Source organism: Acartia tonsa, chromosome 11 (assembly GCF_053477335.1).
Source record: "Acartia tonsa isolate MP-2025a chromosome 11, ASM5347733v1, whole genome shotgun sequence".
In the NCBI taxonomy this organism is placed as follows: domain Eukaryota; kingdom Metazoa; phylum Arthropoda; class Copepoda; order Calanoida; family Acartiidae; genus Acartia; species Acartia tonsa.
Genome location: NC_137270.1, coordinates 19,486,986 through 19,513,400, shown reverse-complemented (window position 1 = coordinate 19,513,400; position 26,415 = coordinate 19,486,986). Strand labels below are relative to the sequence as shown.

At 30.3% G+C, this 26,415-nt stretch overlaps 1 protein-coding gene across 9 annotated transcripts in view; it reads right to left on the bottom strand.

The window, feature by feature from the left end:
- The window catches only part of beta-Spec (spectrin beta chain), a 71,680-nt gene extending 57,879 nt beyond the window's left edge, over positions 1 to 13,801 (bottom strand). For all 9 annotated transcript variants that reach the window (XM_080176214.1, XM_080176218.1, XM_080176211.1 and 6 more), the window contains exons 1-2: positions 13,522 to 13,801; positions 437 to 497 (exon numbers count right to left, since the gene is read on the bottom strand). In XM_080176214.1, the coding sequence (XP_080032340.1) occupies positions 437 to 497; positions 13,522 to 13,693 (233 nt within the window). In that variant the 5' untranslated portion in view covers positions 13,694 to 13,801. The remainder of the gene's footprint in view (positions 1 to 436; positions 498 to 13,521) is intronic.
- Positions 13,802 to 26,415: the final 12,614 nt, after the last annotated feature.

The following is a 26,415-nucleotide window of genomic DNA, read 5'->3' as shown; positions in this document are numbered from 1 at the left end:
GTAGAACGGAGCAAAATTTATACCTTATCCTAACTCCCCCAATTAGTACCGAGAAACACCACTACTCTCCCACCCCCCACCACATCAAACAAACATGCCAAAAAAGCCACCTCTAATTGTGGGGTAAGTGTAATAAAAGGGAAATGGGAATTAAAAAGGGAAATATTGCTTTTTAACAGGAATATTTCAAACATGCCAGTGGCCAGGAATATGCATAAATTGCCAGCAACCAGAAAAGTTAAACATTGGTAGCTCCAGAATTATTTCTTGTTATGCTAGATCCAGGAAGCTTCCAATATTGCCATGAAACAGGAAGCATTCGTTACCAGCAATATTTTACCATGAACTGCAGTAGATCCTGCTAATTTTTATGAATTTTGTAGCACTTATTTTATTTATAAGTACCTACGCTACTAAAGAAAAATAAAATCTTTACCTGACCAAATGCGAGTTGACCCATTTTGTAAAAGTTTTCTTCTGTACATGCTCTCTCTCGTCTAAACAATTTTAAAACAGGATTAACATCTCATTTCAGGGATAAGACACTACAGAATAAAGGGGGTAATTTTTATCGCGTATTATCCTTAAAATTATGTTAGTGTTTAGTCAAATGCTATTGTTATATCAAACTATTCTTAATTATGATATTTTATATATAAAAATTTGGTCAAAATTAAGAACAGTTTAACTTAATAAGCGCATTTGACTGGAAGATTGAACGGAAAATGCGCGAAAAAAATGACCTTTGTTATTCCCCATTTATTTTGAGGAAAAAAGGGGGAGGTAGGTTGTGCTAAAATTCCGTAAAGGTGTCAGTTTTAGGGATTAAAAACAGTAGTAGAACGATAATATTAAAATATTTACTAAATATGTGTATTCCTTATTGAATAGAACCTTAGACTAAATTTTTTATAATTTGGGAATATTATCGTTCTACTAATGTTTTTAAGCCTTAAAACTCACACATTTACCTGCGGAATTTTAGCACAACCTACCTCAGCCTTTATTATAAAAACGTGCTTATATCAAAATTAATATAAATAAAATACAGTACATATAATGTGTATATACTGATAACAGCTGTTTGTATAAAAGCTTAAAATACAATGTTAAAAGGGGTAGTTTCACGAAATGCATTTGAACTTAATTTAGTGAACCGCAACCGCATATTTTTTCCTGCTTAATTGGTTAAACTACATTTATATGACATATATTAAAATTGCATATATCAATAACAAAAAAGACGATTTTCAAGTCTTGATATTTTCAAAACTATGCGGTTCACTAAATTAAGTTCAAACGCATTTCGTGAAACTACCCCTTTGCCTGAAAATTTGTTAAAATGAAGATTAAAGGCAAAACTTGTTCTAAAATTTCACAAACTTTTAACCAGAAGCTGCCAACAATTTGGGAGGGAAGGCGGTTTTCCTCAATGTAAAATGCGAGCACAATCCCCCCCCCCCCCCACCCCTAATTTCTTATTTTTAATTTTTTGGAGTACTGGTTGGTCCCGTATGGTTAGGGTACCCCGCAGGGGGGTCAGTAAAGAAAAAAACCTACTCCGCTCCCCCCCCCTTATTTTCAATCCATTAAACAAAATTATGGGGTGGGTAGAACTAAGCAATATTAAAAGGGATAGCACCGCAAAGAACTTAGGTAATTAGTTAATACATACAAATATTTTGTAACATACATATTGTAATATATAAATTGTAATTGTAATTATAGTAATATATAAAAAGTAACTATGTAATTCAATTACGTTGTAGCTCCTTAATCACTCGGTCATAAACTTTCAGCAAAGCTCTGTCTTTTAAATCCTATAAAAAAAAATAAGAGTTTAAGAATTTAAAAGAGATCTCGTTTTAAAAAATAAATGGAGCTTTTTCAACAAATGTGCCAAAAATAAAATTCTTTTGGCATGAAAAAATACAGGGAAAGTAGAAATAGGAGTATCATTTCTGGTATGGCTTCGAAACCGATTAATATCCGCTGGATTAGGACCGATTAATCCTTCAACTTTCCATGTAACTATCCGCGAAGAGCTGTCTATAATACTATGCGATAAAGAACTAATCCATAATTATAATGGTCAAAACCAAAGAACTAAAATATCATTTGTTTCGAAGAAAATGAAAATGTCAGCCACATCCTTCCCAGTACAACATTTTCCTGTCAAAAATGATCTATGTAGGAAAAGGGAGGGAGAGAACAATGGACTGTTTTTTTGCTCTAGTCCGCAAATTTTTATAATAACGTTTCCTAATTCGTCGGATTAACAACGTTCGGGACTTATATAGAATTGTTACTGGTTGGTTCACTAAGTTGGGTTTTCAAATGCGTTAATAACTAATTGTTTATCTAGAGAAGGGGTAATTTTGTGTATCATCATTAGGAATGTTTATTTATTTATCAGACACTGTCTTATCCCTTTAGATCCCTGAAAAAAAAAATTAGAGAACATTTTCTTTTTTATATTCTAATTTTAGAACTCTTATTATATTCCTGATTCTTGCTAATACCAGGAGACTAAAAATAAAAAATCTCAAAAAAATGTTATAAAGCGGGTCATTTTTTACTTATTATTTTCCGTAAAGTTATGTGTTACCGTTAGGTCAAAAAAGAGGTTCATTTTTTTCGCGAATTTTTTGTTAATTGTATTTTAGTGTTAAGTCAAATTCGCTTATTAAGTCAAAACTGTTCTTAATTTTGACAAAATGTATATTTATGAAATGGCTATAATTAAGAATAATTTGACTTAATAAGCGCATTTGACTAAACGCTAACATACAATTTTAAGGAAAATACGCAATAATTACCCTCTTTTAATTTATTTTTAAAAAATTTCATTTCAAATCTTTAAAGTTATTTTTATCTTTTTGAGAAACTTTCCTTTGGCATAGAGTCCTCATAACTGATAATAAACAAGTACTTTCCATAATTTTTATTTTATTTTTAAAAAAAATTATTTAATGAAAATTATTTTCACTTTTAGTTTATATAATAACTAGTAGCTGCACCCCTAACTTCTAGAGGGATCTAGTCTAAAACCATTCTAAGGATTAAATCAATTTAAAAAGCCTAAAACCATCTCGTGACCTATGTGAGGTAGGTGAGCTCAATAAGTTAAGTAGAAATTGAACTCTTAAGCTTCAGGCAGAAAAACCTTACTAAATTTTATAATAGGTCATGGTTTTCTTATGAAGCTGGATTTTTCAAAGGCTAAAAAAATTCAAAACTAGATTGATTATTTGAAATTAACTCTTGCTTTGTAAAAAAAACAAGGATGACAACATCCATAAGTAGCGAAGCACAAAAAATCGTCGATGGGAATACGTACAGGTAGATTTAAAAGGTTTTTACTAAAATCAAGAATAGATTTATTGGATAAAATAAACATGAAACCTTGTTTTATTTTGCATGATGACGATGGTCAAAGTAAATTATATTTAAGATGCTTATAACAATGGGAAAAATTATTTTGATACTGATATCCCATAAAAGTTTAAAAATTGCATCAAAATTAACAAAGATATGGGGAAATATGTAAAACATATAAAAAAAGCCAAAAACCTGATAAAAGGCAGTCTGGCCGTCATGGTTGTTTTATTAAAACGACAAAAAATTTAATTATACACTGAAGATATGGAAAAAAGTGTTAAATGTATAAAAATAGCCTAAAACCTGCCAAAAAGGCAGTCTGGCCGTCATGGTTATTTTGTTTTAAAGACGGGAAATTTAATTTTGATATCTATAACTGAAAAATTTTGAAAATCGGACTATAAACACTGAAGATATGGAGAAAAATGTTAAATATATAAAAAAACAGCCTAAAACCTGCTAAAAAGGCAGTCTGGCCGTCAAGATTGTTTTCTTTAAAAGACAGGAAATTTAATTTTGATATCTATAACTGAAAAAATTTTGAAAATCGGACCATAAACACTGAAGATATGGAGAAAAATGTGAAAAATATAAAAATAGCCTAAAACCTGCTAAAAAGGCAGTCTGGCCTTCATGGTTGATCCTTTAAACGACGTGAAATTTAATTTTGATATCTGTAACTGAAAAAATTTTGAAAATCGGACCATAAACACTGAAGATATGGAGAAAAATGTGAAAAATATAAAAATAGCCTAAAACCTGCTAAAAATCGGTCCGAACGCCAATGATGTTTTATAGTCAATTGTGCTCCTTAATGATGGGAATGTTGTCAAAAAATTTCAGCATTCTATCATTTATAGGAGCTGAGTAAATCCCATTTCCCCCATAGCGTTACGGACTGACTGACTGACTGACGGACGGACAAAGTGAATTATAGAGTAGCTTCGCTACTAAACAAAGTGAATTATAGAGTAGCTTCGCTACTAAAAATAAAAACTGTAGACGAGCCCCTAGAGGTTAGGGTTTCAGACCTATGATTTATGTTAATAAGAAAATATTTGTTTTCCTGTAGGAATAAACAGTATAAAATAACATTTTATAAAAACTTTTTGTGCGTTGAAAAAAGATTTTATTTTTACTTTAGGTATTATTTTTTTAACTGAAAATAATCCTTCAATTCTAAATTTCACTAAATATTAGTGATTATCCAAAGAAAACATGATTTTAACTGATTTACAAAATTGAAGCTGTATTTGTAAGTTTACCTACAGTCTCACTTACAGGGTGACTGCATTTTTTTAAATTAAAAAATAAATAGCCACCGTTTTTGCTTAGAAAAATTTACAAATTTCAATTTCATTAAATAATTCTTAAACTCAATAATTAACAAAATTAGGTAGTAGGTAACAGATTTCACAAAAATTATTTAATATAATTTTTTTTTCAGTCACCCTGTAGAGAGTGAGAGAGAGGTAACTTAAAGGAAAGAAGCCATCCAAGTTTTAAAGACAAGAGAGAGCAAAACAAAATATATAATTTGTAATATTCTGTAGATGATGATTTTTATTAATAAGTAAAAACAATATTTTCTTTAAAATTAGTTTTTTCCGATAGTTGATTACATTTTAAGAGCTTTAAACATAGCAATTTCTTATTTTGTTTAAAACTGACCAAAACCCAGTAATTTCTACAAAAAAATCTATTACTTATTATCAACTAAAAAATAATTAAGCAAAATTATTTTTCTAATATCTATTATATAAAGTCTATTACATATGTAAACTTTTGCAAAACATTTGCACAACCTGGATTAATTTGCTAATAATTTAACCAAAAAAATATCTTTTCTTATATTATATTAATTCATATTAATATTAATATGTGCAATTAAGATTAATAATCCAAAAAATTGAAGGATTGATTAAATATTAAAAAGTAAAAAGATACATTCTCACTGAAGAATAATAAAATATAAGCACATAAAGTGATCAGATTTCATACTAGGATCTTAAAAAATGTTTTGGAAGAAAATTTTCTTATATCTGATTTTTAATATTTCTGTGTAATAATGAGGCAATACTAATAGCCCTATCAGAAATAAGTAACATTTTCAAAGCAGAAAAACCAAACATTTATTTAAAGTAATAATTTTCTTAATTCATTATTTCAGTTTTACTTACTATTTATTAAAAATTAAAAGAATATACGTATTTATGGAAAGTACTTGTTTAATATTGAACTATTTTCAATATCCTGATAAGTTTAATTTTGTTTATACATTAAAACTATTTGTTAAAAACTTACTACCTAAAAATTCAGGTCATTCAGCACAGAAAATCAAGAAAAAGTGTACAAGAAATCTTAGTAGGTATGTGGTTGCATATACAGCACATCTTATTCTACAATATATAGTTCTTCTAGATGTATGTTTTGAATGGTTGTAAAGTATAAACACTCCTGATAGTTTCCATTCCAAAGATTACTAAATCTTTTCTCTTCATGGCCTCCAGAGATTGTTGCTACATCACTTTACATTGTGTAAGATTTGATTTATAAAGTCCTAGCGGAACTTGAGGGGGGAAGAAGTTAACTCCCTCCCCCATTTTGAATTTTGTTTTTATATATAAAAAAAAATAGGCAGGATTTTTTACTTGGGGTGATTTCTCTTGGGAGGGTGGTGGTACCCTCCCCCAAAATAGTTATAAACCTTCACAGGAACTTTAAAGAAGGAACAAATAGGTTCAGCGGTTAGCTAGATCCTTATTCCTATCATTTTACCTCATAAGAGATACATATGTGGAATTATTAAACATGAAAATTATAAAATTATAAAAACCTTTTCAAAACTTTCTAAAGTTGAAACATGAGTTGGGTAATTGGATTTTAGTTGTCTTAGGAGAAATAAACAACTTCAAATAAAGAGAAAAAGGAACACTTAATTTTTATGTTGCTTATTTTTTGTTTCAAACATTTGAGTTGTTAAATTGCATGTATGTAAAAGGCCGATAAATTGATGTACATCCCCAATGCTTATACACAAGAATTACCCTTTCCCAAGGTTAAAATTAGTTGTTGAAACGTTAGGACACTCAACTTAATCCAATATGAATATTTCCAAAATATTTATTTACCAGCCAGCAAAGAAAGAATTTTGTACATAAGAACATTGCTTTACCCTGATAAGATATACAAAAATAACACATAAATACTGAATAATTCATATATTAATGCACTTGACTACTGCTTACATCAACATATACAACTGCAGTAAGCCAATTATTTGATGAAAAATAACATAACAGCATCCATAAAAGGGGGAGGTCATTTTCTAGTAAATTCCGTAAAAGTGTGTAAAGGTGTGTGTGTTATAAGGCCTAAAAATAGTAGTAGAACGATAAGGTGCTCCCTATTGTTCTATTCAATAGGGAATACAAATATATAGAGCACCTTATCGTTCTACTACTATTTTTAGGCCTTATAACACACACACCTTTACGGAATTTACTAGAAAATGACCTCCCCCTTTATCAAATCTTTAGGGGGGGGGGGGTGATTGGGCTGTTTATAAACCAGTTCCCAAAGTTTTATAATAACGTTTACTCATTCGTTGTCTCCATAACTTTAGGGGAATCAAGATCATTAAGTTGAATGATATTCCAACCACGTTTTTTGAAGTACATCCATTTATCGGCTATTGTCTTATCCCTTTAGATTCCAGGGAAAATTTGGTAGCTGTGACGTAGAAAAGTATATACATATATCAAATGATGTTTTACAAATAAACCAATATCATAAAACATTTTAATTTAAATAAATCTACCAAAATCTAAACATAGTCGTAAATCGAGTAAAATAGAATCAATTCAATTTAGAAAATCAAATCTTTTAACTTTTTCTCTAAATCTATTTCCAGGGAGGGATAGGACAATGTCGGAAATATATTATTCAATGACAATTTTTCAACCTTGTAATATAAATAGGATACCTAATATTTTAAGAATTTGAGAGAAACCTAAAAAAAATCTCCAGAGTCCCATCCCTGACTATTTCCAATTTATTTTCTACTATTATGCAGGGAGGAAGGGGACATTGGGTTGTCATTACACAAGTCACTTAAGTTTTATAATAACGTTTTATTATTCGTTTGCTTAACATCTTTGGGGACTTTATTGAATTCTGATTCGTTGATTCATTAAGTAGAGTGTATAAACGTTTTAACCAATAATTGTAATCTACAGAAGGGGTAATTTTGTGTGTCATCATTTGGGATGTCTAACAATTTATCGGCCATTGTCTTATCCCTTTAGATCTCTGACTATTATGTCAAATACGATTAAAATATTTGTATTTCACTTTAGAATATATATTTGTTTTATCATACAGCTAAAACAAATATCTAATCAAATGTATGTCAAAATAGTTTTATTTTGAATATTTGAAATAAAACAATAATGTAATTCTTTAGAGTAAAAGAATAGTTATTTATCGCATCGTATTATAAACAGCTTTCCGCGGATATAGAATGTACAATTATAAGATTAAAACCAGTTTTTTAGCTCCGAGATGCCGAAGGCACGGGCTAAAAAAACTGGTTTTAATCTTATGATTGTACATTTTTGTATTCGTAGAAAACTGGATGTAATAAGATGCTAGACATAATTTTTTCGTATTGATGAGAACCGGTTCAAATCCACCGGTTTCGAATGAAAAGGTACAAAAATATTTAATTGGAACACTTTTTTCTTTTCTTAACAATACTTCGATTTTAATAATAAATAAATAAAGAATAAAATTTCCAAAACTATGGGACAGACAGACAGACATAGTCTAGTTATATCAGCAGATACACTGCTTATAAATATACAAATCTGAAGTTAGGAACAAAGAGGGCATTATCTTATATTTTTGTTATTTTAAGCTGTTCTTCATTAATTAGCTTATTGTAAAACATATCCCAAATATAAAGTAGTAATGTTTTTTTTTGTCTGAAGTTAAAAATCTTGGAAAATACTAGTTCAAATTGGTTTTATTATGCTTTATAAGTACATAGGCATTTAGAAGCTGATAAATATGGAAGTCAGATAGTGTTTTAGATTATCACATGTAATGTATTTGTTATTTAAATTCTATGTTTACTTTTTCATTCTTACTCATTATCAAGGATCTTAAGGGATAGGACAATGGCTGATAAATTGATGTACATTCCCAATGTTATTACACAAAATTACCCCTTCTGTGGATTACTTACATTTAGTGGTTGAAACGTTTAAACGCTCAACTAAAGAGCCAACCAATCATAATTCAAGTACCCAGAGCCAACAAATAAGAAAGCATTATTTAAAAACTTTGGTGACTAGTCTAATAAACAGCCCATTGTCCCCCTCCTTCCTGGTAACTTTCTTACTCATTATGCTGACATATTTACAATTCTGTTTGGATCAGTGTCCACATAAAATGACCATTTATGTAGTTAAGAAATAGCAACACTCACTGTCTAAATGTTATTAGCCTAGTTAAGGTTCACATCTTTTATACTAGTACCCAAAAAACAACCAACTAACTGTAATCAGAACCCTAATCTTACTGTTTCATGACCAAGGCATTTGCATATATATTTGCAACATTGCAAGACAACCTTGTTTTGTAAAAAGAAACCTTGTGTACTATTTTTCTAACCTCAATATGAATAATAAAAAAAACCTTCAGTTTTCTAATTAGTTACCCAGAGTTGAAATGTAAAACTCATACTATATCTCTGGAAGGTTAATGTTTTAGTCAAAAGTTGTATATAACTGCTATATACGTGGCAATAAAGAATAAGATAGGATAATTCTAACATGCCTAAATTAACGTAAAAAGCTATCCGTCACGGACGGACGGACGGACTGACAAGACCCTAATTATAAAAAAGCTTCGTTTTTAAAAACAAATCTTTATTCCTTGACTCTTGGTGATCGAAGTAAAACTGCTGAGATCTGGTTTTGAGAACAGGCGACGTCAGCCTGTCCATCTTTATTCTACAACTATTTTGCCTCCAACTTTTTTATCAGTTAAAAATTACAGATACTTGAGATACTGGCGAAAAAGATGAAATACGCTTTTAGATGGGGGATGGGCGGAGAGGGGAAGGATTAATGAAGTTATCAGTCGGTTTTCGTTTTTAATCTACAAAAAAAGAACAAAAGGATTTATTTAGAAATCCAGTAAAACCTGTTTTGACCACTATGTTTTAAGGGATCACTATAAATCAATCCTGTTTTAGTGGGGATGGGGGGGGGGGGGGGGAGGATTAATACAACATAAATCATTTAAAAGGATGAGGTCATCATAACAATATTATTTCACTTTCAATAATAAATAATTTCAATAATATTGCATTAACTTGTAGTGTATAAAAGTAATTTTCTATGACTGATTAATTCCCACATTTTCTTATCTTTGGGTTGGGATTAAAAACAATTATTTTTGCAGATAAAAAAGTTTTTTTCTATTTAATAGCAATTATAATCCAAAATTTTCTTATTGTATTATAATAAAGTAGCTTTTTATGAATAAGAATGTTGTAAGTTTGTTATTGCTCCTCTACATGATACTACTGTTCTCTGATATACAAGATATTTTTGCTCTTTTTACCTTTGAAGCTGTTTTGAGAAAACATAATTTCTTATCAGTATTTTTTTAAAGTATCTGAGTACCTATACTCTATAGTAGGTTTAATCATTGATATTTCATAAACATATTATTGTCTTTTTAATTTTCTTCAGAGCGAAGCGACTATTTATTTGACTTATCCGTTTGAATACTTATTTAATTACATGAATGAGTAAATATCTTTTAAGTAATATTTATGTTTAAGAATAATTTTGACAGAAAAAGCCAGGAATAAGCTTTTCCTTAGTTTATATTAACTTTGTCTTATTCGTTAGCTTGACAACTTTGAAATTTCAATTTGAATGTTTGGTTCACTAAGTTGAGTGTCCAAACATTTAAATATTATCTACAGAAGGGGTAATTTTGTGTACGTTAGTGGAGAGACAAAGGGGGAGGTCATTTTCTAGTAAATTCCGTAAAGGTGTGTAAAGGTGTGTGTGTTATAAGGCCTAACAAGGATGACAACATCCATAAAAGCGAAGCTCTGAAACGGGAGGACAAACGGACATTAACACTTGTATAATGTCAGAACTGAATAATCAGAATGCGAATGTATAAGAGTCAAAGCAAAATTGTAAGTAAACTTGTTGAAAAACTGCTTGATACATGATAATGATTATGGACATACTTACATTTTTAGGACTTGATTATAGAGTTGCTTCGCTTATAATATTGTACTTTGTTGTCCCAGGAATCAGTATACCAAAAATCAGACCAATAGGATAATTAGGTCACATACAAATTTGTTGTTAAAAATGTAAAAAAAATCAACATGTTTAAAATGGACGTACGGACATTTTGGTAATGATTATAGAGTTGCTACGCTTTCTATCTCGTACCTAACTATTACAGGAATCACCATGCAAAATTTGAAATCAATAGGACAATTCTAACTTGCCTAAATTAACGAAAAAAGCTATTTAAAAAAGTAAAAAAATCAACATGTTTAAAATGGACGTACGGACATTTTGGTAATGATTATAGAGTTGCTACGCTTTCTAAATCGTACCTAACTACTAAAGGAATGACCATGCAAAATTTGAAATCGATAGGACAATTCTAACATGTCTAAATTAACGAAAAAAGCTATCCGTGACGGACGGACGGACGTACGGACGTACGGACCGACCCTAATTATAGAAAAGCTTCGCTTTTAAAAATAGTAGTAGAACGATAAGGTGCTCCCTATTGTTCTATTCAATAGGGAATACAAATATATAGAGCACCTTATCGTTCTACTACTATTTTTAGGCCTTATAACACACACACCTTTACGGAATTTACTAGAAAATGACCTCCCTCTTTATCTACCATTGCCCTATCCCTTTAGATCCCTGGCAAATAGCGCGGCAACAACAAACGGTCAGATTTTTAGACATACATGAATACCCCAGTAATAGAATAGTTAAGCAATTTTGAAGTAATAATAAGTTGTATATTATATAAAATCTAAGTAAAGCATATACAGGGTGGGCCAGATAAATCCGGACTTTTTCTTATTTTTAAACAAATGAACATAAAATCGTCAATTTTAAAGATTTTATTGAATTTTAAAAACTGGGAAGTAAACTAGGTATATGACTATTAAATTATTCAATAAAATCGCCGCCAGACTCCATCACCGCCTTTACCCGCCCCCTAAACCGCCCCCCGACCCTGGTCACCATGTCCCTGTCCAAGATGGCGAAGTTCTCCTTGATAGTGGCAATGAGGGAGGTCTTTGTGGTATAGGCGCGTCTATTGGTTCGTGCTTTAATGGCGCTCCAGGCCAATAAGTCAATTGTATGAAGATCGGGGCTGCTGGGAGGCCACATCTCCTTAGGGACGTGAGTAACCGCAGGACCCAGATATACCCATCTTTCAAGCTACCATTCGACACGGCGGCTCTCATTTTGGCCACAATTAGACTAAAACAACGTTTTACACCTTTTTGGAAATGGCATGAAGATTAAGCTATGGTTATCATCGTAACACATAGTCTAATACGATTTTTAAGGTTTAAAATGGGCCCATGTAGTCGAGAACCGAGAAATTTTCAAGATTTTTTACATTTTGACACCCTAAAATCTGCTACGTTTCACTTTGCCGGAGTACTACGGCCAAACCATATGGGATAGAGCGCTCTAGTCTTTTCTAGTGTCTTCTTTAAGTATCTAACAGAATATCCAGCAAGTTTCATAAGTCTATCTCAGCTACAGATGGGCTGAGATCAGATTTAGTGCGCCCATATTGAGAATCTAGGGTAAACTAGCGCTCATTTCGAATCTGCCATGTTGAACATAAGCGCTGCCAGCTCGGAGTACACGTCCTCCATCCTCCAAAAATTTTTATGGGCAAAAAGGTAATGACCTAAGCTTTTTATAGTGTGATCAAACGTCCTGATTGGTCAAGTAGTTTTGGTGCTATGGCCGTGTGAAAAAAATCCGGATTTATGTGGCCCACCCTGTATATATGGCTTCATACTTAAAAACTTAGGTGTGAATTCACTTCTGCATATCGTAACATACGTTTATATACAAAAGACACAATAGTTATTTATCGCATCGTTTTATAGACAGCTTTCCACGAAAATTAAAATGAAAAATTATAAGATTAAAACAAGTTTTGTGAGCCCTAAGAAACCGAAGGCCCGAGCTAACAAAACTAGGATTAATATTCATGGAAAAATGTAATACGATGCTATACATTAATTTTTCAGTATGGCTGAGAACCGAATATTCCAGCGGATATTCATCGGTTTCAAAATGGATTCCTTAATAAGGTTGAAGCATTCCTTACTTTTAAAATTATTAGTATTTAAACATTTAAAAATGTAGTATAAGAGCGGAAGGGATTGCACACTGAAACTTACTGCAAAATATATAAGATACAATAAACAAATATATAGGTATAAATATTAAATAGGTAGATAAAATATATAAATATATTCGAATTAATAATGAAAAAAGCACGTTTTTATTAACTTCAGATTTTAGATGGTAAAAAAGTCTAAACGTCGGAGTGGACAAACGTCGGAGTAAACACCTAACCTAGTCCTAACCTCACCTATTTTAAACCATTTTGTAGATTTTTTAAATGCCTAACCCCTGTGGGAGGCTTGTTTGTATATTAATATCTTAACCTAACCTGTATAGAAATACTTAATACTTAATGAACTGAATATTTAAGAAACTCCTGCGTTTGTCCACTCCTACCGACGTTTTTCAGTTTTGTCAGTATTGCTTCGAAACCGATTAATATCCGGTGGATAAGAACCGGTTCTCAGCCACACTGAAAAGTCATGTATTGTGTATCGTTATATATAAATTTTTCTACGAATATAAAAATGTACCATCAAAATATTAAAACTAATATTGTTAACCCAAGTCTTTAACATCTCGGGGCTAACAAAACTAGTTTTTATCTTATAATTGTATATTTTTATACCCGCGGAGAGCTGTTTATAATACGATGCATTACATGATTTTTTTAATTAAAAAAGGCACTTACCTGCAAGAGCCCTAATTCTGGATCGCTCAAACAGCCTGGAGGAGCTATTACCCCCATCATAATCAAACTCGTAATCTTCGGAGCCGTTGGCGCCCGGCTGTCCATTCTCGCCGCCGCCGTTCTGCCCGTTCAACGGGTCCCACCGCACCCCGACACTAATGTCGGTCGTCATGCCGCCGCGTCACGTGGCTTAGCTGCTGTATATGTACGCGTCTGTATGCGCGGGCTCAGTCCTACAAGGGTCACCTTAAGTCACTTGGTTTAAAAATTTTGGTCTGAAAAAGAAAATAGAAAATTAATACAAATATTTTTTAAAAATATATATTATACCTAGACAAAGTCTACAGGAAAAAGATAATGGATGATAACATAAACTCTATTAAGCTATGAGACAAATGAAAATAGTAGTAAGAACAATAAAGCCCATAGTATTAGTGGGATAAAGATTAATTCTAATGCCATTGTCCTTTCCATATTCATTTATATTTACATATAACTCATAACTAAAGGATTCATAAAAATGCATAGTTTAATGTAAAATATATATATGGGTAGATCTCTCTCGAAGAAGTCTATCTCAACATTATAAAGATGTTGTATATACAATATATATAAACTTTTATAAAATACAAAAAGCTGGTAATCAATGGTTTAATCGTTATCTTAAGACCCTTATCTAACATATCATGTTTGTTTAATCTGTTTAATCCTATTGACTGCTTTGTGAATTTTACGTCATTTTAATTTAATTTTACAAACACTTATCCCTATTCTAATGCATGACATACGGCATGAAATGAAACACGAATTTTTACTTTTGGAGTGAATAGAACAAGGGTCTAAAGGGTTAAGACAATGGCCGATAAATTGATGTACATCCCAATGTTAATACACAAAATTATCCCTTCTATAGAGTACAATAAGTACCTAGTTATTTAAATGGTTTGGACACTCAACTTAATCAAACAACCAAATAAATTTCAATAGAAGTCCCCTTGGTTATTAAGCTAACTAATAGATTTTAAAACTTTGGGGACTAGCATAATAAACAGCCCAATATCCCCTCCCTTCCTGAGTGACTACATATGTTAAAAGGTTAGTTGATAGGTAATGAAACATTGGATTTAATATTTTCATGCCAGCACTATTCGATCATACAGATTAATATATTTTAATTACAAGACCTTTGATGAAATGCATGGAAATAAAATGCGCCTTTTGTAAGCTGAGGCATTCCCACTTATGTCAATATTTTTCTATAAATCTGGCATTATGTTATTATAAACATTAGTCCAAATGTTACACCACCTCTCATTCAAAGTTAACCCCTTTTATTATAAAATGAGTCATAAATGTCTATCTGTCTGTCTGTTTGTCTGTAAAGTCGATTAATCTTGCAATAAACATGACGAGTGTATGGTGTTTCAAAATAAATTTTTAGAATATGCTTCATTTCATTTTGTCTTTACTTTTCTGGTAAAGTTACTCTATATTAATGTAATACTAAATAGTCCGTGACCAAGACGCTCTATAACTAGGGTATGATCTAAAGGGATAAGACAATGGCCCATAAATTGATGCTTATTCCAAATAGTGACAAACAAATTTAACCAATCTGAAGATTGCAATTATTGGTTGAAACATTTGGACACTCAAATTAATTAACCAACCAATTCAGATTGTTAAGCCAACGAATAATAAAGCGTTATTATAAAACTCTGAGAAATAGTGTATTTAACAGCCCAATGTCTCCTCCCTCTATGACCAAAATTACTTAAATATTAGCTATTTCCTTTAATTTGTAACTTTGTATAACCATTCACAGTATGTCTCCTAGCCAAGAGCATAACATTTGAATGTATTATGAGTAATGGTGTACATACACGTCTACAAACAATTAGAACCGCAAATTCATACAACACAAATTACCGGGGATCTAAAGGGATAAGACAATGGACGATAATTTGATGTACATCCTTTGTGATGGTACACAAAATTACCACTTGTGAATATAACAATTAGTGGTTGAAACGTTTGGACACTTAACTTGATGAACCAACTGATCAAAATTCACTATAGTCCTCAAAGTTGTTAAGCCAACGAATAAGAAACCGTTATTATTAAACTTTAAGGACTAGTGCAATAAACAGTGCAATGTCAACTCCCTCTCTGGCTATTGTGTCTTTTTGCGGAGATGATTGTACACCATATTATTAGGTCTATTGTGGGCAAATCATAGAATAAATTATTACAAGCTGGGAAATAAAATAACAAGGACTTATAATAAGTGGCCGAAATATTAGGACACTCAACCAAATGAACCAAATAATACAAATTAAATAAAAGTCCCCAAAGTTGTTTCTCCAACGAATAAGAAAACGTTAATGTAAAACTTTGGAGACCAGTGTAAAAAAAAACAGCCCAATGTTTGATATACAGAAGGGGTAATTAGTATGGGGATGTATTGTGCACATCAATTTATCGGCCATTGTCTTATCCCTTTAGACCCCTGCTAGGAATTACTCAAACAAATTTTAGGCTTTATGTAAATGTTTGCATAGGTTGAATAAAATCTGCATTCATTGCTGGGATCTTTAGGGATAAGACGATGGAGGATAAATTTATCTTCTAACGTTATTATATGTGAAAATATGCCTCTAATAGCTGCTTATATTTGCAAAAGAAGAGTTTAAAATTAACGTCGGACTCTGGTTCTTGATTTACTGTCGCAGAAATGTTTTAATATTTATATAATGTTATCCCCAATGATGATAAACAAAATTACTATTTCTTTCTATAGATAAAAGTATTGGTTGTAATCAACCAATCTAAATTCAAGAAAAGTACCCAAAGTTTTGAGCCAACGTAACTTTGGGTACCAGTGTAATCTCCCTCCCTTCCTGCTTTACATGCATAGGTAGATAGAAAATAGACGAATAGGCAAATAAATCTAAATAAATAGCCATCATACACAGGGATGTTCATGGATAATACAAGATAAAACTTATGTACATCACCAATGAAGATACACAAAATTACCCCTTCTGTAGATAACAATTAGTGGTTGAAACGTTTGGACACTCAACTAAATAAACCAACCAATCAAATTCAAAAAAAGTCCCCAAAAATGTAAAGCCACAGGATAAGAAAACGTTAGTATAAAACTTTGAGGACTGGTGTAATTACAGCCCAATGTCCCCTCCCTCCCTGTAACACACACCTATTATATCCTATTTCAGAAGATTATTTATAAGATCATTTAGCAGGGAGGGAACTGTATAACACTTTAGTTGGTACCCAAAGTTTAAAACCAAGTTAGCATAATCGTTGGGTAAAAAACATTGGGTACTTAAACTTTTCAACCAATAATTTCAATTTACAAAAGAGGTGTTTTGCTAAATCAAATTAGTTATATGTACATCAATGAGTAATTCATGAATTTACAGGTCTTAGTGCTTCAAGCTAATTTCATTATCAGGGCTTAATTAAAATCATTTGAATCAAAGCTTCTCTATAAAATATTGTTTCCAATAGTAAGTCTTCATCCTTTGTTCGTTTTAAGATGGAATTTGAATTTATTTTCAATAAAGTCTAGTACGTTTTATTTTAATTAAGTACGCACGTTCGAGACACCTTAAATATAAGGTAGCTGCGCTACAAAAACTAAAAAAAATACCTTATAATTTTTTAATTACTTTGACAATTTCGCAATGTTAAAGAAATGAACAAAAAAAATTGGTAGCGTGACAAGTAAGTAACCAAAACAGTTATCTCCATGTATAATGTAGCCTTACAATTTTTAAAATTTAGTGATCTGAAGGCATAAGATAATGACCAATAAATTGATGTACATCAACAAGGATGATGCACAAATTACCTTCTGTAGATTAAAATTAGTTGTTGAAACATTTGAACACTCAACTTAATGAGCCAACAAATAAAAATTCAAAATACTCCCCAAAGTTGTTTAGCAAATAAATGAGTAAACATAATTATAAAACTTTTGGGACCAGTGTAATAAACAACCCAATGTCCCCTCCCTCCTGCAAGCGTAGTTTTGGAGTATCTTCACTACAAATAAAGAAAAAGAACAAAGTTATTGAGCGTATCAATATGAAACAGGGTTGAATATATACAGTTTTAAATTGGTAGAACAACACAATCAAGAGATATTTTACCGCTTTTTATACTCATTTTAATAATAATGCATAGAAAATGGGAAAAAAATGTTTATAAAACGAAGTTTTTTTGGTAAAAATTAACTTTACATGCAAAAATATAATTTTCTCTAAAATAAATGAAAACCAAAAACCGATTAAATCGAGAAAATAAGTCAAAATCACAACCCATAATAAAATACAAAATGTTTTGTTATATAAAACATGATATTAGATAGGTAGTTATTTCTCGAATAGTAAAAGTAAAGCTACTATTTAAATAAGGTTTGTCTGTCTGTACTAACGTACAATTGAGGAAGTGCATTATCAATTAAGAGCTTTACAACATTTAATAAATATGCCTTTAGTTTTTAACACATAAGTATTATTACTTAACCATTATTTATTTATCTTATTCTTAAATGTATTATATCTTTTAAAAATCTTATTGAAAAATAAACAGATACATAAAAGCAAGGAATAAAATATGTAGGTACAGTATATCCCATCTCTAGATTAAAGTTATTGGTGGAAAAGTTTTGGGCTGCTAATTTGTACTACCCAATCAAATTCAATTTAGAGATTTTTCAATTTGTACTTAAAAAGTATTTAAAAAGATAGAAATATGTCGAATGAAATTCATTGCATAACAATCTAATGATTCAACTTAAATCGAATGATTTCATAGGTTGGACTTTACTTTTATACACAAATTATTTTTTTTTGTAAATATTAGATACAGTGTTAAAGCAGAGGGATAGGACAATTGACTGTTTATTACACTAGTCCCTTAAGTTTTATAATTATGTTTTCTTATTCGTTGACTTGACAACTTTGGGGACTTTAATTGAATTTGTATTGGATGGTTCATTAAGTTGAGTGTCCAAACGTTTCAACCACTTATTGTAATCTTCAGAAGGGGTTATTTTTGTTATCATCATAGAAGATGTACATCATTTTATCAGCCATTGTCTTATCCCTTTAGATCCCTATAATTCATTACTATATGCAATGTACATAACATTAATATGAATGTATGAAAATGGAAAGCAAGCTCAAATTCCATCTAAAATATTTATTCTGATTGAAATTAAATACGTGTTCTCAAATACTTAATCAAAACTAAAGGGTTTTAATAATGATAAATAATACTCTTGTTTAGTAGAAAGCGCAGCGTAGCAACTCTATATACATTACCAAATAGTATGTACTGTACGCCTATTTGGAGTTTTTTTTTGTGGGGGCTAATTTGACATCGACTTTTTATAATACCTATACAAAAAAATATTATCTTAATTTTTTGAATGATTATTCCTAGGACGAAAAGGCAATATAAAACAAAGTATCTATCAATTTTACAACAAATTATTAATGAATTTTTATCTGATTTGATCTTTTTTATGGCTTTAGACATCCTTGTTTTTAAACGTTTTGAAATTGATAAACAGCTTGCTGATGTCATAGGAAAGTACAAAGGTATTTTTCATATGATATGAGTAATAACGTACTAGTGAATTATTATTTAACTAGCGGCTGCGACCCTAGCATCTAGGGGCTCTATATTCTATAGGGCAGAAAAATACCCAGACTTATTTTTTAAAAAGTAAATAGCCTAAAACCATCAAAGAGCCTATAAGAGTCTTCACTGTAAAAAAAAACCACATCGGTTCAGCGGTTAGCGAGATCCTTCGCTACAGACAAAAAAAGCTTATTACTTTATATTATAGAATAGAAAAATTCTAGGATGACTAAATCCTAGAGATCTTAAGGGATAAGAAAATGGATATTACAATTGATGTACATCCATAATTATGATCAACAAAATTACACTTTCATTGGATAAAACCTAGTGGTTTACAGGTTTGGACAATACTAGTCTCAAGCCAATCAATAAAAATTATATAGCAGTACAAAAAATCAATAAATAAAATAACTTTACAAAACTTTGGGTACCAGTGTAACTTACAGTCCAATTTTCCCGTGCTCCCTGCAAATGGTAAAATGGCCTAAATTTTAGGATAATAACCCTTTTATTTATAGTTTCGCTTCTTTGCAAACTTTTAAATCTTGTTTAAGATTGAAAAAATATACAATGTGTTGCATTAAAAGTTCTACAAAAGTTTTCTTTATTCAATCTTTTTATGCAGTTTTTTTTTAATGAGTCCATGTATTAGGTTTCTTTTAACAGAAATAAGAATAAACTTACAAAATATGTTAACCGCTAAAACGATAGGTTTTTCCTTTCCAGTGGAGATTCTTATAGATCCTGAGAAGGTTTATAACAACCTAAATTGCTCCTAGAGGCCTCTAGGGGCATATCCACGAGTAGATATAAAATTGAAAGGACAATTCTTTTTAAGTGGGAGAGGGGGGTGATGGATTTAAACAATTGTATGCTTTATATTCAATTTGTAGCAACCTTTTAAATTTCATTACTCAATACCTTTCCCTTTAAACTATCAAATTACTTAAAAGGGTATATAATACCAGAGATCTAAAGGGATAAAACAATGGACGATAAATTGATGTACATCCCAAATTATGGTACACAAAATTACCCCATCTGTATATCACAATTAGTGGTTGAAACCAACAAATCATTCAATAAAAGTCCACAAGGTTATCTAGTCAACGAATAAGAAAATGTTATTATAAGACTAATGTAATAAATATCCCAATATCCCATCACTCCCTGATATAAAACATGTATGCCCAAATATAGAGAAATATGCCAAATTATGTTGTAAGTCTAAATAAGAGCGTGAACAATTTGTGCCAAAAAATATTGTTCAAAAACATTTTTTTTGTTAAAAAAAAAAGATATGCACTATTCAAGAATTTGGTGAAAATATTGTAAGTGGTGATACAAAAAAAAGCTGATTTCTTCCAAAGTGAATCCCTTAATTTTAAAATTAATTGAAAAAGTAATAAACAAATGAAAAATTTGCCGCCCTCATTATTTTCAAATTATTTCATTACATTATAAGGGGGTAAGGGTGGGTTCTTGGCTAACCATGCATTTCTTATGAAAATACTTTCTTATTGGCTAGGAAATAAAAATCTTTTTGCAAGATACTTTTAAGCACCTTAACCTTATACCACCAAAGTAGAAAAAGATTTTTGAGACACAGCCTATTGTGTGCTGTATAAAAAGGAAGACCAATTTTTGAGCTGTTTTTTTGTCCATTTTGTATTAACAAAATCTATAAAATTAAATTAGCATATAAGAAATCTATAATGGAAGTGGACGGAATGGCAGAAAATAGCCTAAAACCCAATCCCAGGATCTAAGCTTCTCCAAATAAGAGAACTCAATCGGTTTAGTAGTTATCAAATTCATAAGCTACAGATAGAAAAATTATTACTTCATATAATCTGATAAGAAAATGTACAACAAAATGAATCTGAGTATTGGTCTTCCAAAAAATGGGTATTTTGTGCATCGTGCTACACTTAAGCAGTGATATGGATTAACGAAACGAAAGGGTTTTAGATAGGATATAAATATAGCTTCAGTTGTCCTATCCCTTTAACGGGCCGAAACTGTAGCTCTTCGTAACTAGGAGATAGGTTTGAATCTCAATAAAAACCGCGCCATAACTAAACTATCCAAATTTGAATGGATAAATTTCAGGGAGGGAGGGGCCATAGGACTGTTTATTACACTGGTCACCAAAGTTTTATTGTAATATTTTCTTATTCATTAGCCCAACTACTTTGGGGACTTTTATTAAATTTTTATTTGATTGGTTTATTAAGTTGAGTGACCAAACGAATCAACCACTATTTGTAATTTACAGAAAGGATAATATTGTGTATCATCATTGGGGATATACATCAATTTTTTGTCCATTGTCTTATCCTTTTTTATCCATGCTAATAATGTATACATTCATTGGATTACTAGTTTTTACTTATCTGTCTGAAATCAATAAAAACAAGGATGACAACATCCATAAAAGCGAAGCTTTAAAAACGGTAGGACAAATAAACATTAAAACTTGTAAAGTGTCAGAACTGAATTATCAAAATATAAATGTAATAAAGTCGTACGAAACAAAATTGTAAGTAGATATGTTGCGAATACAGGATATTGTTTAAGGACGTACTTACACTTTTAAGACTTGATTATAGAGATCCTTCACTTATAACAATGTACTTTGTTGTCTGAGAAATCAGTATTTCAAAAATCAGACCAAGCGGATAATTTTATAAAAATTTGTTGTTCAAAATGTTTAACATGTTTAAAATGGACGTACGGACTTTCTGGTAACGATTATAGAGTTGCTTCGCTTTCTAACTCGTACCTAACTCCTATAGTAATCATGCAAAGTTTGAAATCGATAGGACAATTCTAACATGCCTAAATTAACAAAAAGAGCTATCCGTTACGGACATACGAAAGTACGGACGGACCGACCCTAATTATACACGGTTGGACCCTCAGATGTAAAAACTTTATTTTAGTGTTTGGCCAAAATGACTTAGCAATTGTATCTGTAAGTACGTCTAATAACACCCTTTGCTATTTTTAAAATCATAGAAAATTTTTTTTGCAAGAAAATTGCATAAATTCGCAACCTTTTTTAGAACCACTACATAACTCGAGTTTTAAAACTTTTTATATAAAATCCTTTTTACAAAAAATATCAATAATTACTTAAAATTAAACCTGAAAGAAAAAAAATCTCATTACACGTGTTAATTTGCATGTTTTAGGTCTTTTTTTGAGGAAAGTATAACTTCCACATTTTTGACAATAATTATATTTTTTTAACATTTCAAAGTAAAATATAATAAAACTTAAACGATTTTTCTTGAATTATCAGTTGAAAATTTCATCAAACATGCAATTTAAGTAATGAAAATTTAATAAAATCATTTTTTGAATGTTTAGAATTACCAATTTTCTACATTTAAAACAAAATGTTAACAAAATTTAAAAACATTTTAACATATAACTTCAAAAATCAATAACATTTTATAAAAAAGATGTTTCAAAAAATAAATCATTAAAAGGTATTAAAATGCATTTGAAATTACTGAAAATTAAAACGAGAACATCTTTTTACACTGTATTCTGTGTAATAGAGTTTAAATGACATGATTAGTAAATGAAATATTTCCTAAACTCATTAAGCCTTTTTTGTGACTATATTAAAAATAATTTATTTTGTTTTATATTGTTTTTTTATTCAAATATTTGACAAAATTTTCCCTACGTCAATAAAAAAAGTCAGTTTTTTACTGTTTCCAGGTTTTTCTTTATAATTATAACAATTAAATATAATATAAATCTTCATTATCTTTTATTTGAATTATCATACACATTAAAATGTAAAGTATAAGCTAGAATAGCACTTTTTTCAACGAATATTTTAATGACATTATATCAAAATAATTCCTTTTAAATATCACACAACATATGATTGGGAAGTATAGCCATTTCTTGGAGGTATAATATTTACAAAAATACCATTAATTCTGTTTTTATCTAAAATTCTAAAACAATGGTTGGCTGTCTAGATATTGAGTACACTAAGACTACGGCTCTGTTCTATTGAAATAACGTTGCAAAAAGAGGGGTTCTGAAAGTAATCTACCTAATTTTTTTTAAAGAACCAACAAGTACTGTCAGTATCTTTTTTCTTGTAATCTAGCAGACAATCAAATCATAACACAATTTTCATGATAAAATATTCAGGTTTCTACTTCACATTTTAAAAAATATACTGATCAATAAAATGTTCAAAAATTTACTTTGTACTAATTGAGAAAATATGTTGTAATTCTTATTTTAAAGTTACATTTTTATTCCTGACAAAATCATAGACGACTTTTAAAGGCATCTTATCTAAACTTTTTGAAGAAAAACTTAAAAACGTTAATTAAGTATGAAAACTATTTTCTTCGATTTTTCTGAAGTTATTATCGCATTCTATGTTTTTTTTATTATCATTTACTTATATCGAAAGTGCCAAACATTGTACCCTAACTTATTCATTTAATAAAAAACCAACCGTGTATAGAAAAGCTTCACTTTTAACAAGTATGAAACCAGCTATAGTTTATAAGAATTTTAAAGGCCAAGCAAGGGCAATTAAATTCATAAGTAGCGCAACAATAACATACTAACAACATCAAATCTAAACAAGCATTGCCAACAAATCAATAAATAAAAATTTTACAATAGATATGGCTTCGAAACCGATTAATATCCGCTGGATTAGAACCGTTTCTAAGCCATACTAAAAAATAATGCATAGTAGGTATCGTATTATATCCATGAATATATTTAAAAACGAAGTTTTGTTAGACCGTGCCTTCGGCATCTCAGGGCTAAAAAGCTGGTTTTAATCTTATATTTGTACATTTTTCTGTCAACAGAAATCTGTTTATAAAACGATGTGTTAAAGAACTATTCACTATAACCTATATCCTAAATCTATAATAAGAAAACTTAAAAAGCAAGTTGGAAAAACGATAAAAATACAACATTGTGTCTAAAAAGTTTTCAGACAACTTTTTATGTCAAACATCGTTGGATAAAAAGGTAATAGCTTTCAAATATATACAGTATAGTTAGTTGGCCGTAGATACGTACATGAAAATATGTAGATTTAATTCCTTATTTGTTGGCCCTGTGGACCAAAGGCCCAATCTCAATATTTACGGCAATCAAATACAAAATCTTACACTTGAAAAAAACATTAATATTATTTTAGCAATTTTAGAATACATACATGTAGAATATTTTTATATGTAGAACTTTAATAAGCATAAATAATGAGAATTGGTCACACATATTAAGTGTTATTACCGAGGGAGGGAGGGGACAATGCGCTGTTTATTAAACTAGTCTCCAAAGTTTTATAATAACGTTTCCTTATTTGTTGGCTTAACAACTTTGGGGACATTATTAGAATTTTGATTGGTTTGGTTTTTTAGTGTCCAAACATTTCAACCACTAATTGTAATCTACAGAAGGGGTAATTTTGTGTATCACCATTTGGGATGTACATCAATTTATCGGTCATTGTCTTATACCTTTAGATCCCTTGATATGAATACATTTTAAAGTCTGTTTGAAAGAAAAGTTTTTAAAAATAAGAATAAAGACTAAAGTACCAAGAAAAATATTTGGTAGTTTTAAAGGCATAATTTATCTATTAGTAACCTATCTATGTATTACTCAATTAACCACAAGGTTAAATGAATATTATAATATATCTCATTAATCATTAATAGAAAATTGTACCTAAATAGAATGTTTTACAATTAAAATAAAAACAAACAGTTTCATGAATTTAAATGCCGGGAGGGCGGGGTCATTGGACTGTTTATTACACTAGTCCCCAAAGTCAACATTGGGGGCTTTTATTAAATTTGTTTGTTCATTTATTTAATTGTTCAAACATTTTAACAAATAATTGTAATATACAGAAGTGTATCATCATTGGGGATGTATATCAATTTATCAGCCATTGTCTTATCCCTGAGAGAATTGCTAAAATTAATAAGGTGGGTAAAAAATTTGAAGAATATTCACAAGAACATAAAGTCACATTGTTATCAGCCAATGAAATGTTTCAGTCAATTTATGCAAGTGACTGTTAGACCTAGGGTAAACCTCAGAAGACAATGACCGATAAATTTATATACATTCACAATGATGATACACAAAAGTACCCCCTTATGTAGATTACAATTAGCGGTTAAAATGTTTGGACACTTAACTAAATCCACTTACCAATCAAAAGTCAATAAAAAGTCCCAAGGGTTGTTGAGCCAGCGAATAAGACTTTGGGGACTAGTGTAATAAACAGCCCAAAGTCCCCATCATTCCCTGGGCAAACCTACTTTATTATTCACTATTTCACCAATAAAATATACGGAGTTGTAAAACAAATTTAAACATGGTTTTTTGTTGTCATTAAATATTCACTAAAATAAGGACATTTGCCCAATAAATTGCAAGTTTAATTATATTTTATTAAGGGTTAGTATTGACTTATGTAGTTTCTTTTTAGTAGAGCAGATATTTTAGAAATATAAATCATTAACTTTAACTTTCTTAGGTATTTCTTGACGAAATTTAAAACATTTCAAAAACAAATTGATTATTTATTTTTCCAGTAAAGCTTCGAAGCCGATTAATATCCGTTGGATTAGAACAGTTTCTCAGCCATGCTGAAAATTCATGTATAACATCGTATTAAAAGACAATTATGCACGAATATTTAAATAAAAATCATCAAATTAAACCAGTTAGCTAGGGCCTTGATCTACAAGCCATGAAAAGCAAAATTTTGCTCTTTATAATTGCAGGGAATATTATATTTTAGCACATTGTCCAATTCCTGCTAAGTGTTAAGTTTTGAATTAGCTTATCATTTTCAATTACCAAAAACTATATACATTATACCCACTGACACTCCCAAAGTAAATAAATACACGAAATGGAATATTTTATCTAAAAAAAACTATAATGCTTACTGCCTTATTGTAAAAGCAGCAGTATATTTTACAATAATATGACTCCACCTTTCTCTTTAGATAACATTTATAGTATGCCAATAAGTAAAATATTATTAGGTATTTTAGGTGACTTATCTTTCCAATTAAAGTAGTAAAGGTTTTTTTATAAGCAGCTTGAGATTTGTATCGATGGAGTTCATCTTTTAATGGGATCCTTATATTGGTCCCAGGAAGGTTCAAAGCTATTTTATTTCTAAAT